Below are 18,010 nucleotides of genomic sequence, written 5' to 3'. Positions count from 1 at the left end.
CAGTCTGACACCCGGAGTCTCCGTCTTTGACAAGTCCCTTCAGACTGATGTCCTCAGGTTAGACTATTCAGCTTTACAATTTGGCAATCTCACTGCGACAGTCACTCCCCGATCTGCCTGCTCCTAGGAGCAAGGCCTGCGCCTCCCAACCCAGACTCAGCCCTCAAGCTTTGAGAGCACTGCCGCCTCCACACTGTCACTGCCTTTCATGTCTTCCCTTGCCTTGGACATTTGCCCAACTGCTACTTTTTCTTCCCTATCCAGATCTTCCCCACCCCAGCCATTAGGATGTCCCTCTTCTCTGACCTTCTGTAGCCTCCATTATCTCCATCATTTGCTTTGCACTCAGCACAGCTCTATCAAGCAGCAATGACCTTTTAAGAATTTGTCCAGTCTCCCTGACCAAGGCAACTGGCAACAAAGATTCACCACCTCTTAATCATCTTGCTCCCAGCCTCTACCGGGTCAGGTGCTTGGTTGAGGAGGAGGATGATAGGATCATCTGATAGATGAGGCCTGGGTAGCACAGAGTCTCTCCCATTTTCCACTCTTCTGCTTGGACCCCACCCTGAGGAAAGGAAGACATCCTTACATGCTGATAGCAGCAGCAAGAAAAATGCCCATCTCTAATAAACATAGCCCACAATTGCTCCCTTGTAGCCATAGCATCTACTGTCACGCTTGTGGTTCTTCAATAAACATCAATCCCAGAAGTTATAGCAAAACCCTTAGAGACACAAAGGTTCACTACTACACAGGGATGATTAGGCAATTACTTGGCAACACTCAGAGAACTGGGTTCCTCACTACCCTCCAGTTTCCCAAGGGCCAAGGCAAGTCTCCTGCCCCAGCCATGGCGTCTATCACCCCTGCTTCATCTACTCCCTGTCACCCACGCAAGATCTGGGCCCTCCCTGTGCCTTCCCTCACCCTAATCAACCAGACACCTTGGCCCTGTTTCCTGAAGCTCATCCAATGGCCTTACTCCCAATGGCCTGACTTCCTTCTGACCCAACGGCACCCAAAACTTCTAACCATTTAACAACAGGTAAGGGAAAAAAATATGTGTAAAACAAAATAGATAGTATGACCTCATTTTGTTAAACATTAACAAAATGTTTTGAAGTAGATATTTATATGGGGAAGGGTCTGGCATAAAATACAACAAACTACTAATAGTGATTTTCTCATCTAAGTTCCTCAATGAAAGTACATTACTTGCATAATAAAAATTAATGAAGCAAAAATAATGAGTTGGTGTTTACATATTGGCTTCTTTTTTGCCAGTGTTAGTGGACATGGTACCCTGCCACCTGTCATGTTCGCTACCACAGATTAAGAAGAAAACAAAACAACTCTAAGGCATAGTAGACCACTTCCATTTGTAGACCTCTGATGAGGACGGTTTTCACCCCCATCAGTGTATGAAAACACACAAATCCATGATACTGTCATCACTCACCTACAAAGAGCAGGCTACCACCCACATGCTTTGTTTTGTTGCTTTTTCCTTCCGCATCCCTAGCTAAGAATCAAGGTGTGCTAGAAAATGTAAATTCTATGTGCAAAAGAATAATCATTCACTGTTTGAGGGAAGCAAGACATAACAGGGCCCCTGAAAACAATGGGATATGGAGCAGAAAATGCAGGATTTAGAGTTAGAAATTATACGTTCCAGTTCTGATGTCAGTCAAGTCCTTTTCCTTCCTTTCCTTCCAGATTTTCTGCCTCATAAGTATCCAGTTCAGTTTCTGAAGACCTACGATCTGCCAGGCATAGTTTGTTAGTAGAAGGGTGACTGAGACCTGCAAGTTATAAGGGCTTTGCAGACAACCTGGGAGGTGCCACACGCACATTAGAGATCTGCGGGCTTGCACTGCAGGTGCTGAGGAGAACCACTATCCATCACTGAAGAAATCAGATGCCACCCCTGCCTTTCCTACCTTTCACTGGGTCATGCAATGTGAAGTCGCCCAAGTGGGAAGCCACTCAACTGACTGAAAGTTGGTGCCTGCTGTTCCCAGCACTGCCCTCAAGACTTCTTACCTCGGCTTGTGTTTGAGGCTACCGTTTGTGTTCTCTGATCATTGTGTCTTACTAGAATGGCTGGGCTCTTATTCCTGGTGGTCTCTTGACCCTGTCACTGAACTGCAGATCTAATACTTAGGAGGAAGGCTGCCTACGTCTTTGAGGTGCTGCTCAGCAACCCTGCCCACTACCAAGTGAATTTCATGTATAACGCATGAGCTATATTGAAGGCAGGCCATCCGAAACATATCCTCCAAATTTGATGAAAATCTGCCCAGTCCTTTTCAAGGGAGGCAGTAATGGACAATTGTATTTACTTAGATTATCTTAAATATACCTTTTTCTGAGGACCCAGAATGAGAAAATGCTAACCTCAGTCATAAATGCAGTCTTTAAAGTTCAAATTCTAACAACCAGTCCAGAGAACTGAGTAATTTATTGAAAGCCAAAGGAGAGCAATTGGATATGTGGGGGCCTCCCCTTCCCTCCTGTGCTTAGCTTGCCCTTCCTCATTAAGCAGGGCTGGGGGAAATACTCACCCACACACCTTCTCCCGTCCTCGGCCAGGGTGTAGCCACTGTAGCACTGGCAGACGAAGGAGCCCAGCACATTCACACAGAGCTGCTCACAGCCGTGGTCCTCCACCGCACACAGATCCTGGACTGAGGCAAAGCCGCGCCATTAGAACACAGCTCCGAAGGAGGTGACCCTCAGCACAGGGCCAGGCAACAAGCAACTCCACAGCACTTGCTAAAATACTTTTAAAAACATTGTAAGTATTGATGTATGATCATAGTGGAAAATATATAAAAGAAAATCTGCCTATAATTCTCCCACTTGGAATCCTAACACCCAGAGGCAACTGCTGTTAACATTTTGGTGAATTTCTATGCATATATAAAAATATATTTTTCAAAGTTGGAATTATTTACCTCTATTAAATGCATTAAGTGACTTTAACATCAATTTGTATTTTTCCTATGTCAGTGAAAGTGCTCTGAAAACATTTTGATGGTTCTTGAGAACCGTAAATTGTCATGAGCAGGCATTTGCACGTGACTGCATCAAGGACCATTCCTGTTCTTTGAGAACTAAAATGCTTTGTAATCACAGTCTCATTGATTTACGCTGAGACAACGTGGCACTGTCTCTGACATTTTGCAGATGGGGAAGCTGAGAGAGGGCACAGTGGAAAGACCTGCTTCTCCACCAAAAGCACGGCAGGTCTAAGAAGAGCCCCTTATTCCAAGTCTGCCTCAGGCCCTTTGGATGTAATTTCCCTCATTCCATTTGTCTACCAGAAGTATCTTTGAAAATCCTCTTTGTGCTCTATTTATTCATCCCAGTAACACGTAAGGAAAATGGGAAGCCAAAGGAGGTTAGGTAGAAGTAACAAAGATTACTAGGGAGAAAAAGACATTTACTAGGAAAAGGATGATTACTAGGGGGAAAAAGAAATATAGTTATTAACTATATTCATTATTTGCCCACAAAGTGCTGAGCCCTGGCTACTTATTCAAATGCCATGTAAGAATGCATTCAAGGAATGCATTGACTACAGTGGAACTAAGAATATATCAGAGGATGAAAAGGTTAAAGGCATTTTCAATCCATCACTGACTCAGTCTCTCCTTTGCAGAAACAGGCTGACATGATGATATTATTTCTCAGCCAGGAGAACAGCTTGGTTTCATAACTAGCTCTTCTAGTGACTTTACCATTAAAGTTGGAGAAAATCAGAGAGCATTAAAGGGATTGATATATTAAAAAGAATTTTCTCTGCTTAAAAGTTATTACTATGACAGTTATGGTAAAAACTCAATTAACTAGAAAGCTTGATTAATCCCTGAATCCAATGACTACACTTTAATCTCCTAGGTCTTTGAGTTTCATACTTTATTATGCTTTTAAAGAAATACAAAGTATCAAATTGATAAAAATGTAAAGCTGATTTATTCATCACCTCTACTAAATGCACTAAATAATTTCAAAAATAAAATCTACATCATAATATTAAAAAATGCTGAAATCTTAGAGTCCATGAACAAAGATTCTGGTTTTAAAATGCTAAAAGAAATATTTTCATTCGCAAATCAATAAAGTAGAACAAAAAATTACAGAGGCAAATTCCTTTATCTCTTATTAGTATTTATGTCTTAGACTTCCAACTGGGAATTCCAATTGAGATTTCCAATGGATTTAGAGATAAGGAAAAGCACCAATAACCAGAAAATACTTTAGCTCATGTAAAAATCATAGAGAATAATTGAATAATGACAAAACCTACAGATTTGTGACAAGCCAGAAATCTAGGAAAAATCTGAATCATTGAGTACTCTTCATTTATTCAATAAATGAAGCACCTACTTTGTCCCAGGTGCTGGGGATGTAGTGTGAACCAAACAGACACAGGGGTTCCTGCTGTCCTGTAGTTTGAGTCCTAAGAGTTAGTAACGTGAAGGTCTAGGAAGAATGTTCCTGACTGACAGCACAGCGAATGCAAAGGTCCCGAGGTGGAACAAACTGGCCCCATTTGAGGACAGGAAAGGCCAGAGTGGCTACCAGATGCAACCTAAATAACTAAAATACAAGACAGAAAACGATAGAAATCCCTAAGAGAGATGCTGTCAATACAATGGGAGTCCAGAATGGGCATGGATTACCACCAGTCCAGGATGGATAGGAAAAGGCCAGCAGGCAAGTGTGAAAGAAGGGAGAGAGGGAAACGGCACTCTGGGTTGCAGGAACAGCGGGAGTAAATGGGCAGAAGTGGAGGGAAGCAGGACAGGTGTGGCAGCTGCATTCCACCCCGGGAACCCCAGGGGAACCAGCAGGAGGGAGGATCAGAAGGACAACTGACGCCAGACGGTGGGGGCCTAAAGCAGGCTGAGTAGTCCACACTCCATTCAGCAGGCCGTGGGGACCACTCAAGGTAAAATCCTGAAAAAGGAAACAGGCTATTTCACCTGAGTTGTGCTTTAGAAGGATAAGTCTGGCTGCATCACAGTTTCTGTAGGCTCTGGGAAACTTCAAGGACTTCTAGCACAGTTAAATGGGAACCACTGCTTTGTTCAGGAACAGCGGTCGTTTTCTGAATTCCCCGCTGAAATAGCTTTGGTTTGCCTGCATGTTGATGGGGAAGTTAATCTCTTGATATGAGGACCTTCAATTGTTCTTCAGAGCTTTTGGTCTCACCCATCGGCTGTCAGAGAGCCTCTGTCCTTTTCCCTCTTAGCACATATCACAGTGTTAATTACACCAGCATTGACGTAGTGATGTATTTCCTGTGTCTCCCTTGCCAGACTCTAAGCTCCCTAATAGGGAGGGGAGAGGCCCTGCACAAGGCCCTGATGGCTGGAAAACGATGCCCCAGCACACTGAAACAAAGTTCCCCTGCAAATCTCAAGCCCATCTCTGAAGCTGGGGGACAGGAACCTCCCCAATGGTGGTTACAAAGGAGTGGTGAGAGTATAGGTGGTTTTTATTCTCTTACTTATAATGATCTGTTTTCAAATTTTCTAACAAGAGTTTTTATAGTAATGAAAAAAACCAACATGAAAGAACCCCTTTGAAGTAGCATTTCGAAAGCAGGACCTTGAAGCAATAACCTTTTTTCCGAAAGGCTTCCCCCACAGGGTAGGTAGAGAGGCAATGAAATGTTTATTCCTTTCAGTACATGGGCCGGATGCCCGCAAGACAGTCCATGAATAATTGCAAGGTCTGGGCTACAGAAGCAGCAGTGCCCGACCTCAGCTGCCCATTAGAACCATCTGGAGACCTTTTGAAAATCCTGAGGCCTAATCTCTCCCCCTCTGAAATCGGACTGGCTGGGGTGCGATGCAAGCAGCAGCATTTGTTAAAGCTCTCCCGATAACTCCAGTGTGCAGCCAGACTGAGAATCATTAAACCGAGCAGATAGCAAGTCCTCACAATCCTCCCAGGGGAAGGTGCCCAGACCCAGCAGTCAGTCTCCCTTTTATTAACTGAGGCCGCCAGGCTCAGTTCCTTCCTTTAAACAAATCTCAGAATTATTGCTGTCCTGGGTCCCCTCTCCAAGAGGCTGAAAGAAGCGCAGACACTGCGTGAGGGTGCAAAGTGTGGTAGGAACAGAAGGCTTATCGCTCGCATTCCAGAAGGATGGTCCCACAAACAGCCAGTTTGTCAGTTGGCTTCACTGTGTATTGTCCTTTCATACTGTTTTTAGAACGCTGAGGATTTATGGCCACTAGTGATCTGTACTGTCCCAAGGGAAACCATTGAGGAATTAATTTTATTAAACAAAGACCAAGGAATAAATACAGACTAGGTTCTGACAAAACAACTTTGTTGTTTTTCTGGCAGTGGTCACTTCCATTTGAAACAAATACAGATGTTTTTGGATGATGCCTCGTGCTTTTGAAAAACAGCACTTTTTCTCACAGCCTGGGAGGATTTCACTGAAGGGTGATTAAATCCTGTGGGATGGGAGAAGCAGTGGATTCAGAGTTCCCATCACCCTTCCACCTTCTCCACCTGCCCCCACTTATGGCTCGTGACTTCTGTCAAATGTCACCTCCTCCAGGAAGCCTTCTCCAGGTTGGCTGGGCTTAGAGGCTCCTTCCTCTGGGCTCCTCTAGCACTACACACATGGCTCCACTCTAGCACTGATGCATTTATCCTATGGTATTGAAAGGACGGATCATATGCCTGGCACGTGAGCTGATCTGATTCAGTTTTGATTCCCCAGAGCCTAGCGCAGAGTCCTAGCACATGTAGCTGGTGCTCCATAAGTGTTCCTCTGCTGAAACAACAGTGATAAATGCCCATACCCCCTGCATCACAGCAGGGTCCTAGAGTCCTAAAAATATTCTCCCCCATCAGAAATGGGGTCCTGGGAAGATGAGTGAGATGGGAACAGAACGCTCCCCGAGTCTCTGTGCCTCTCCTCGTCCCCAGCAAGAGGTATGCCCATACCAGAAGAGAGCTCAGAGTACAGTGACACTGGGAGCCAGCCCCCAGCTGCAGACACCAGAAGAATTGTCACGACAGCTAAGGACTGGGCTGCCTTGTTGTCTGCTGCCTCCCCAGGACCCAGCACAGCGCTGGCACACTGTTGGTGCTTGGTAAGTTCTTGTGAATGGACGAATGAGCCCTCGTCCATGTTACACAAACACAGCATTGTCAGGAGTTCCTCCCTCATCAGTCTTACCAAGGCTGTAAGCTCTGAGAGGGACAGGGTAAGTCTGGGTGTTCCTCAGGTTACCTTTCACACAGCAGGTGCTTAGTGGACATCTGTGGCTTTGTCTTGACAGCTGCCAACCTGGAGGACTCGGGGGCTCTTATCTGACCAGTCCCTGTTAGAGGTCAAGTTCTCCCTCATAGCTTCCCTCACCACAATTGTAATTTAACACTTAATTTGCAACTGATTATGTGACGTTGATTTCCCCTGCCATGTGAGGGCTGTGCTTGCTTTGTTCAGCCTGGACCTCAAATATCTAACATGGTATCAGGCCAGTTTTTAAAAATATATTTGAATGACAGAATGAATTAATTAATTTGTCAAATTGTTCAAAGAGCTGGGAAAACAACAGTGAATAAAATAGATGAAAAATCAGTCCGTGGATCCCTGTCCCCAAGGAGCTGATATTCGAGCGGGGAGACAGTGGTGTGCGGGAGCCAGCCCTTGCTGACTCCCACGACAGACTGCGCACACCTCTTCCCAGCTCTGCATTCAGCAAGGCCAAGTGGGTAGCTTGACATCGGCTATGGTGGCAGTATTTACACCACGGGAATTGGTGAACATTACAAATCGGAGATTTCCCCCCTGGAGACCTGGTTGTTAAACATTTACCAGCACACCGCCCATAGGGGCCAGACATAAATAAAATAAACAGGTAAAGCCATGTGTTATGTTAGATCTTATAAGAGCTACAGGAGAAAATGAAGCATGAAAAGGGAGTTGGGAGTGCAGAGGGAAGGGAGCTTCCGGTTTAAATTGTGAGGTCAGAAGGCAGTCTCACTGAAAAGATTAGTTTACATAAGGACCTGAGCAAGGTAATATGAAAAAGCAGGGATGAAGGGATTTGAGCCTTGGAGGAGGAGATAAAGGGCAGTTACATTCCTTTAGACAGGGTGGGAGTGAGGCAATCAGAATGAAAAGAATATTGCCTTTGGAGCCGGACCTGGCTTTAGCCTGGTGACTTATGCGACTTCACAAAAGTGATTTCTATGAGAATCAGTTTTTATAGAGCTTAAATAACTAAGTGGAGAAAAACATCTTATTGCAGGGCTAAATGAGATAATTTTGATGAGCAAATCCCCAGACAGACAGTAGGTGCTCAGCAAACCTTAGTCTCCTTCTTCCTTAGACTGGGGTAAAGAGAGGTCTTGGTGGCACAGGCCTAGTCAAGCATGGAGGAGAGGTGGACCCCAACCAGATTTTGCCTACGTCACAATTCTAATATAGTGTCACTTTATTGCGTGCCTGTGAAAACCCCACACATGGACATTAGATTTAGATTTCTTTAAATAACATCAACATATCATATGTTTGGTTTGTGAGTTCTAGACTGAATTGATCTAATACAGCAAAGTAAGCAATTTTGAATTTTATCACAAAAGATCTCACCAAACTCAAGCCATGCCTTGTCAGCAGGCAATCGCTAGCACTTAGCTGACAGTCGGCAATGCTTCTCCAGGTGCCTGGAGGACTTCAGGGGAGAAATTAACTGCGGCTTCTCAGTCTTCCCAGGTGCAATTAATCAGTGAGGATTTGATAGCTAAGAGCCCAAACTGTGCTCAGATCCATCCCTAGTGTTTCCTCCGAGGCTTCCATGCACCCTAGATTCAAGTGCCCTCCTTCATTTGTGATCTCAAAACCCTGATCCCGCGCCTCAGCCCGGAGAACTTGGAAAACTTTCATCTGGTTACGTTGGACGAGGAGCACAAGACAAAGCCTGTGGCTGCTGTGGCTGACATCATCCTGAGCGAAATCAAAGGGTTTTCACCAACTTTTCAGAATTTTAGATGAGTCACACTGCATGCTGTTGACACCAATTTAATCTCTCCTTTGGAGTTAAATCAAAATGAACACCTTTAAACACACGTTCCACTTTTTTATAGCTCCTGCTATTCAGCCTGCAACGTAGAAATCAGAAATTATTTATCACAGCAAAAGAGAAGAGAAATGTATTATTAGGGCTGTTATTTCCCTCAAGTGGGAAACAGTGGGGTTTCCACCTGCTCCAGCCCGCAATCTCGTTCAGAGTTAGGGCGCCACAAACGCAGGCAAAACCCAAGCCTGAGTTTTGGGGACCATCCTCCCCTTTCCTCCTGTCTGAAAGCACTAATCTTATTTTGACAGCTGCAGTTTGGGTTTAAAGTTTTCAACAGTCAATGTGAGTCATCGGCCTTGTGCTTCTGCGCTGGAAGAAACAAAACAGTCCGAACGCCATCGAGAAATCCTGTTCTTTCAGGCAGACTCCAGCTGTGCCTTGCATCCCTTTCTCCAACAGTTTAATTCTTTTACAATCAATTCGCCTATTCACTAACAAGATTCCGGTTTTCTTTAGAGAAGGGAAAAGAAAGAGGGGAGGATCCCCAAAATAAACCCTTAAAACATAAGTAAATCTGACCGAATGAGGTTGATCAAAACCATAAATGTGAGTGCTTTGCAATTTTGCAACGGCTGTCACATCATCACATGCTTAACATAAACTCCCTACTGAATGAATCTCCCAGGGAAAGATCTAGTTCAAGACATCCAGGTCAGTGGTTTTAAAACTTGAGCTTACATGAGAATCCCCTAGAGGCTTGTTAAAACACATTCCTCGGCCCCACCCACAGAGTCCCTGATTCAGGGGGTCTAGGGTAGGGCCTGGGAATTTGCATTTCTAACAAGATTCCCCACAAAGCTGAAGCTGCTGTCAGGGGGACCACACTTTGAGAACCACTCGTCTAGGTCATTGGGAAAACAGGAAAGCAGAGAAGAAGCTGCATGAGGGTCAAACTCATTTTCCCCCGATGTGTAATAATTCTTCCACAACTGGCATTTCTCCACTCACATTTAGTCAGCTCGGCTCTCCCGTGTCTCCCATAGGGCTCTACTCATGCCAGATTCCCTTTTTTTTTAACCCTGTGCCCTGTACAACCAGAGGGTGAGAAAACTGCACATAGTGCTCTCCAAGATGTTGGGCCCAGCAGCCAGGGTTGAGGGGAAGCTCCGGGCTGCAGGCGGCTCGCTATTCCCCTCCTGCTCCACGCTCTGACTGTGGGCTGCCCCAAAGCTCAGACCCTGACGTTCCCTTTCCACACCCCTTTTCTCCCTCCAAGGTTGCATCCATTTTCAGGGTCAATTACCAGCACCAAGCACATCCAGTCATGCATTTTCCTTTAACTCTAATCCTCCATCTCTGGCTGCACCCACTACTTGTGTCAGCTCCTTCCCAGATTCACCAGTTTTCCCTCAAACCCAGGCTTCCTCTCTTAAGGTATCTGTCAGTCTAAATTCTATCTCCATCCCCCACCCACCATCCCCCATCCTATGCCATAAGCTCCTCCCTGGGGCGGGGATTATAGCTGCGGTCTCCTAATTAATTCTGTGGGCATAAGAAACACGTGCACTGAATTGACTGAACTGATTAGAACTGCAAACTGCATCTTTCATATTCTGCCCTGCATATGCAGAGCACAAGGGAAGCCAAGATCCGAGTTGCTTGGGTCTCAAACATATAAGAGAAACTCATTTTTCTCCTACCACCCCATAAGAGTGACTGGTTCATGAAGAGGAATCAGTAAGTACTGAATGAATAAATGGATGAGTGGATGGACGGTATGTCTGCCTGCACTCTCTACCTAACTGTAATCCCATGTATACATTATTGTTCGACTCAATTTACTAAAATGTGGTTTTATCTTTGACACCCTCTGTTCAGCCCCCACCCACAAAGACTGCTGATGGAATTCAGCTTGAGCAAATTGCTCCATAATTTGCTCCAGCTTACATTTCTTCCCTCATCCCCCACCAGTGCCCCAAACAAGCTATTCCAGACAGGCAGTCTGGTCTACTTAGCATCCCCTAAAGATGACAAACCATGCATTTCTCTTCTTTTCTTCTTTGACTTGTTAGAAAACCCCCCTCATCCATAACGCCTTCCCTGATTGTCCATGACTCTTTCTCTGATCTCTTCTCTTGTAACCTTTTGTTTCAGCACCACTTACCTTCCCAAACTACCTCATTCTGACTATATATATCTATATATATATATCAGCTTTATTGAGTTATAAATGACATACAATAAACTGCACATATTTAAAGTATACAATTTGATAAATTTGATGTATCAACATATCATCACCATAATCTAGATAAGGAACATATTCATCACCTCCAAACCTCCAGAGTTTCCTGGTGCCCCTTTTTTACCCTTCCCTCTGGCCCCAGGCAACCACTAATCTCTCTGTCACATTGATTAGTTACCATTTTCTAAAACTTTATGTGAATAGGATTACATAGTATGTACTCTTTTTTTGTCTGGTTCCTTTCATTCAACATGGTTATTCTGAGATTCATCCAGCTTGCTGCATGTGTCAATAGTTCTTTCTTCACATTGTACGCATACACCACATTTGTTATCCATTCACCTATTGATGGACATTTGGATTGTTTCCACTTTTGGGCTATTGCAAGTAAAGCTGTCATGAACACTCGCATTCAAATCTTTGTTTGGACATAAACTTTAATTTCTTTTGGGTAAATACCTAAAAGTGGAATGGCTGGGTCATACGGTAGGTACATATTTAACTTTGTAAAAAACTGGTAAATTGTTTTCCAAAGTGGTTGAACCATTTTACATTCCCATGAGGAACAATGATAATTCCTGTTCCCAACTTTGTCAACACTTGGTATGGTCAATATTTTAAAATTTACCCAATCTAGTGGAAGTATAGTGGTACCTTATTGTGGTTTTAATTTGAATTTCCCTAGTGACTAATAAGGTTGAGCATCTCTTCACATGCTTCTTTGCCATCCATATCTCTTCTTTGGTTTAGTGTCTGTTCAAATCTTTTGTCCATTTTGACTGGGTTATTTTCCTATTATTGAGTTCTAAGAATTCTTTATATATTCTAAGGTTTTTTGTTGGATATATGTTTTACAAATATTTTATCCGAGTCTGTGGCTTGCCTTTTCATTTTAGTAGCAATGTATTTTGAAGAGCAACTGCTTTAATTTTGATAAAGTTCAATATATTGAGGGTTTTTTTTTATATTTAGCGTCTGTCCTATTTTAAAAATCCTTACCAAACCCAGGGTCATCGAAATGTTTTCCTACATTTTCATCTAGACATTTAATTGTTTCCATCTTACATTTAGATTTAAAATTCATTTTGAATTAATTTTTGTATATGGTGTGAGGTAAGCGTCAAGGTTCATTTATTTGCACATGACAATCCAATTGTTGCAGCATCATTTGTTGATAACATTATTCTCTCCCCATGAATTGCCTTGGCATCTTAGTCAAAAAACATTCCACCATATATGTATGGGTCTATTTCTGGATTATATTCTGTTCCATTGATGTCCATCTTTACACCAAAACCACACTGTTTTGATTCCTGTTGCTTTATAATTAGCCTTGAAATCAGGTAATTTAAATCTCCCAACTTTATTTTTTTCATAATTTTAGTTGATCTTCATTTTTTTGCAGATTCCATATTTTCAAATTCACCTACTGGCTAAAATTTACTTGTAATCCAAAATCAATACTTGCAGGAGTTTTGTGGCCATTGGTGGATGTGTGCAGAGTGGTAAAAACTTTGAGTCACCTGATGTACACTTTCCCAGCTAAGGTCAAACAAGGTGATCTTTTGCCTTGTTTGAGTTCTCATACTGTAAACAAGAGTTCTTTTTGTGTCCTCCTTAGTGCCATATTTTTTGCATTTTTTTGCTTTTTGTTGGTGATTTCACTATTTAAAATGGGTCCCAAGAGCAGTGCTGGAATGCTGTCTAGGGTTCCTAAGTGCAAGAAGGCTGTGCTGTGCCTTACAGAGAAAAGATGTGTGTTAGATGAGCTTCAATCAGGCATAAGTCATAGTGCTGCTGGCTATGAGTTCAAAGTTAATGAATCAACAATATATACTCAATAAGCTGTCTTTAAACAGAAACACACATAAAGAAAGGTTATGTAAAACAAGGTTTATATTGATTGATGAAACGTCATAGCCAGAAGCTCGCAGGAACCTAACCCTGTATTTCCCCTTGGAACATGATCCAGTAATCACTGGCTCAATGTTCACAGAGACTTATAAATTGTAACTACTGTGCTTAAGGAGAATCGACTGTATTTGACTATTCTATGGGGTTTTTTTTTTTGCATTTTCTTACATATTTTAGAATCAGATTGTCAGTTTTACCCCAAAAAAGTCTACTAAGATTTTAACAGGGATTGCTTTGACTCTATATATCAATTTAGAAAGAATTGCATCTAAGCAATATTAAGTCTTCCATTCTATGATACGGTATATCTCTCCATTTATTTAGGTCTTTAATTTATTGCAGAAATCTTTTGTTCTTTTTTCAGTGTATAGATCATGAACATCTTTTGTCAAATTTATCCCTAATTTACATATTTCCAATGCTATTGTAAATGGTATTTTTAAAATGTCAATTTCTGATTTTTGTTGCCAGTATATAAAAATACAATCAAATAATATTGTGTATTGACTTTTTATCTTGCAACGTTGCTAAATTCATTTATTAATTTAATAGCTTTTTGGAAGATTCCATCAGCTTCTATACATAAGCAATAACATAGTCTGTGAATAAAGACAGTTTTACTTTTTCCTTTCCAATCTGTACGGTTCTCTAATTTCTTTTTATTTCATTACTCTATCAGTTGGAGGCTCCAGTACAATGCTGAATAGAAGTGGTGAGACTGGACATGCTGTCTTGTTCCTGATTTCAGGAGGAAAGCATTTAGTCTTTCATTCTTAAGCATGATGTTAACTGTAGGTGTTTTCATAGATGCCCTTTATCAGGTTGAGGAATTTTCCTTTTATTCCTAGTTTGCTGAGAATTTTTATCATGAATGAATGTTGGGTATTGTCCAATACTTTTTCTGCATTTATTGAAATGATCATATGTTTTTTTCATTTGTTAGTCTGTTAATATGGTGAATTACATTAATCGACCCCCCCCCCCCCGCCCCGAGGAAGATACTCCCTGAACTAACATCTGTTGCCAATCTTCCTCTATTCTGTATGTGGGTCACCACCATAGCATGGCTGCCAAGTAGTGTAGGTCTGCACCCGGGATCCAAACCCAAGAACCTGGACCACTGAAACATAGAATGCCGAACTTAACCACTACACCATGGGGCTGGCAATATTAATTGATTTTTTAATGTTAAACCAACCTTGCATTCTTGGGATAAACCCCATTTAGTCTCGATTATATTATATATACATGGATTCTATTTGATAAGTTTTTAAGAATTTTTGTATCTAAATTCATGAGGGATGTTAGTTATAGTTTTCTTTTCTCTCTTCAATAATGTGACTGGTTTTCTGGATCATGCCCCTTGACTAAACTCTAATATGAAAGCTAGTAAACCACTTATGTAGCTTTGGAAAAATAATGTTAGGAACATATCTGAAGAATGAAAGCAGTAAAATGCATTTGGTATGGTTCTTGAGAGAGAAAAAAATGAGAAAACTGGATGAGAAACTTCATGTTTTTTTTGCCAAGTGCAGTTTTCTAAATGTTGCGTTTTCATTATTCTTCCAGATAGACTAAATATGCGAGAAGAGAGAGACAGGAAAGAAAAATTCCTTATTTAAAAAAATAAAAGGAAACAATATAAAGATCTTTCTTGTTAGTGGGAAAGGAATTCAAGGGGAGGGGAAGGTGGAGGGAAATAGACGTGTGAAGACAGGCACACTTCATTAGGATTTTTTTCTCTATTTTTTTTTAAATAAGGAAAGAGAAGGACATGAACTTCTATTGAGGCCTATGGGCTAGGCACTATGCTAACGCTTTTGCACATATCTCATACAATGGTATCAGATGCAGAAGACTCTTAGGAGGACAGAAGAATCCACAAAGCTGGCTTCCAGTACATTCCAAATTGCTCACATGGGCAGAACTTCGAAGGTAAGATTATTTAATGTGCTTGATGTAGTCTTTGAACGAAAGGGCACATTTCGAGACACTGACCAACTGGTGTCCAGAAGAGGGTTATCTGGACAGTGATGAGATCCAAAACCAGGTCACCTAAAGATATCTTTATGCTTCTCCTGAAAAAGAGAAAATTAATGGGGGGGGCGGGGGGCGGGATAACACTCTTCAATAATCAAAGGGCTTTCTTTTTTTACTTGGAAAAGGAAATAGACTTTGGTATGTGGCTTCAGATGGCAGAAATAGGATCAAAGGTGGGAATTATAGAAAGCAGGATTTCAGCTAAACCACTGATCCAGGCTGCCTAAAGGTGGGATTGCAAGTGCTTTGCAATGACCTGGAGTCCCAGATGCATGATGGTGGTTGGACATGCACCATCACCCATATGGGACACCAGGAAGGAATAGAATTCCTGGGTTATATTCCTGATAGCCAAGGTCTATTTCCACTCGAAGAACCTATGAATTAGCTGTGTCTGTCTCCTCTCTCCACACAGGCAGGGTATGGATAGAAAATGGTGGATAAGGTGTATGTGTGTGAGTGTTTGTATTTGAAAGTGATCATCTAAGAGGCCCTCTCACAATCATTCTCTACAATGACACTATCACAGCAGTTGGTAGTGGACTTGGGGGAATGACAATCATTTGAATGCTAGTCCTGATGAATTAGTTCTGAGTCTCTCCTGGGATCAGTGAGTTTTTGAACCTGCCTGTCCTGGGCTTGGAGGAGTTTGTCCACTTGCATGGTTGCCCTGCTGCCATCTGGGGGCCCTCAAGGATCATGTGACGGTATCAAATGGTGGTTAAGAGCTAGGAATATGAGGTCACACATAACAGGATTTGGATTCTGGTTTGGTCACATTACCAGTCATATGGCCTTGAATAAATTGTCTAACCTTTTTTTTGTACCTTATCTGTAAAATGAAAGTGATAAACCTACTTTAAGAGCTCATTGTCAGAATTAAATGAGACAGATATAAAGCCCTTAGGAGAGCTCCTGGCACATGGCAGACACTTAATAAGTGGCTACAGTTAGGCCCGACCTCGTGTGCAGCACACCAAGCTGGGCATGGGCTGCAATCACTTTTGGTTGCAATTATCTTGGTTGTTTATTTGATTTACTCCCATGCAAGAATGTGAGCTCCAGGAGAGCAGGAGCATTGCTGTTTTATTCACTATTTTATTTCCAGTCATTTGCATGCTGCCTGGCACACCTTATATGCCCCAAATGGAAATGGCCATGTCCCATTCCTCTCCAGGCCCACTGAGTCTCTCGGTGTTGCCAGGGACAGGTCCCTGCAACCAGCTCATCAACAGGTCAGGGTACGGCCCAGCCTTCCCTTGGCACAACCTTTAACTGTCCGCCAGATCAAAACCACAGCTAACAAGGACTTACCGATGAGATATGTCTCACCACCCTTCCCATTTTATGGGTGAGGAAGTTGAGTCAAGGAGTTTAAACAGCCAGCTCAGGGTGAGACAGACACAGCCTGAATGTTAGAATTCAAACCCAGGTCTGTGAACTATAAAGGCCCTGTTCTTTCCACAAGGTCATTGGCCTATAATTTCAGGCACGCAAGCAAAAGAATTATTATTATTTTTTTCTTAAAGAGAGAGAACTGCTGTTTATGACTACACATATTAAACTAAGTCTGACACCGACAGTAAACGTAGTTTAACAGCTTCTCGGTGCCTAGACGGCTGGATCAGGCGGGACAGCAGAGCCCTGGCTCCAGCCCTTCCCTTCCCCTTTAACTCGAAACCCTTCTCTCCTGTCCCCTCTCTGCCTGACACCAGGGAATCTCAAAGTGTGGCAGCAATCTATGTCAGAAGGTCATTGAAAATGCAGACTCCTGGGCCTTACCCCAGACCTGTTGACTCTGAATCTCTGGGGGTGACCCAGGGTTTGGCTTCTGGGTGATACTTAGTTACTGACGCTTGAGAACCACTGCCTAGGTTCATGTGCCTCCTCCACTTGGGCCTCCTCACCCCTCCCCCGATCAGCCTTTCTGAAGCCCAGGCAGTTTCTGCATCACACTCCTTGTACCCTCTGCCCTAGACAAGAGGGAGCCAAGGCCAGACCAGCACTTGGGAGATCCTGGGGGCTCAGGGCTTGAGGTGGGACCAGGCGGGAATGGGCAAACCCCAGAATGAGGAGAAGGCCTTGCTCATGACAGTAGGGGGAGAACTTTTTATTTTTTATTTGCTAGTCTCAAAATTCCTCTGGCTTGACTAAGCCAGCCCATGGAAAATGGACATCACCAGATGCCCAGATCTCAACAGGTCACTGGGGCATGAGACAAGGAGAGGAATTTCTCGTGCTCCTAAGAAGGGAAGGGCAGGAAGGGAGTTAGCAAGGTGGGGGGGAGGCCATGCACTCTGCAGAGAAGGCCCTTGGGCAGGGAGAGCTCCTGAAGAGGCTGGGAGGAGTGGGCAGAGAGAGCTCCTGAAGAGGATGGGGAGTGTCTAAAAAGATGTTTAGGTTGTTTGCCGAGCAGTGTGTGAGGTGACCTTTCCTGGGCTCCCCCAGTTCTCCAGTAAATTCTATTAAACCCATGAGTATTTGATGTGAGTGATTTTATTGTGGGAACTGAAGAAGGGTCAGAGGTTCAAGCAGAAGATCAGGATGATTCTGGGGCCTGAGAGGAGCCCAAGAACAGAGAGACCCCTGGGATTCACAGAGTCCAAGGGCATGGGGCTTCTCCAGGCCCTAGAACTGGAGGATCAAGCACATGTTACTTAATCTTGGGGCGCAGAGAGGCCTCTCGCCAACCACTCTCAACCTCAAAACTGAAAAGCGAGAAGAGGAAAGGAAAATGTGGTTTGGCTCT

At 43.1% G+C, this 18,010-nt stretch overlaps 1 protein-coding gene across 7 annotated transcripts in view; it reads right to left on the bottom strand.

Annotated features, from left to right (window-relative positions):
* The window catches only part of MATN2 (matrilin 2), a 141,109-nt gene that overhangs the window by 57,916 nt on the left and 65,183 nt on the right, over nt 1–18,010 (bottom strand). For all 7 annotated transcript variants that reach the window (XM_023648748.2, XM_023648746.2, XM_023648747.2 and 4 more), the window contains one exon: nt 2,568–2,690. In XM_023648748.2, coding sequence (XP_023504516.1) covers nt 2,568–2,690 — 123 coding nt within the window. The remainder of the gene's footprint in view (nt 1–2,567; nt 2,691–18,010) is intronic.

The sequence above is a fragment of the Equus caballus genome, chromosome 9 (genome assembly GCF_041296265.1).
Source record: "Equus caballus isolate H_3958 breed thoroughbred chromosome 9, TB-T2T, whole genome shotgun sequence".
In the NCBI taxonomy this organism is placed as follows: Eukaryota; Metazoa; Chordata; class Mammalia; order Perissodactyla; family Equidae; genus Equus; species Equus caballus.
This window is presented reverse-complemented; position numbering and strand designations above follow the sequence as displayed.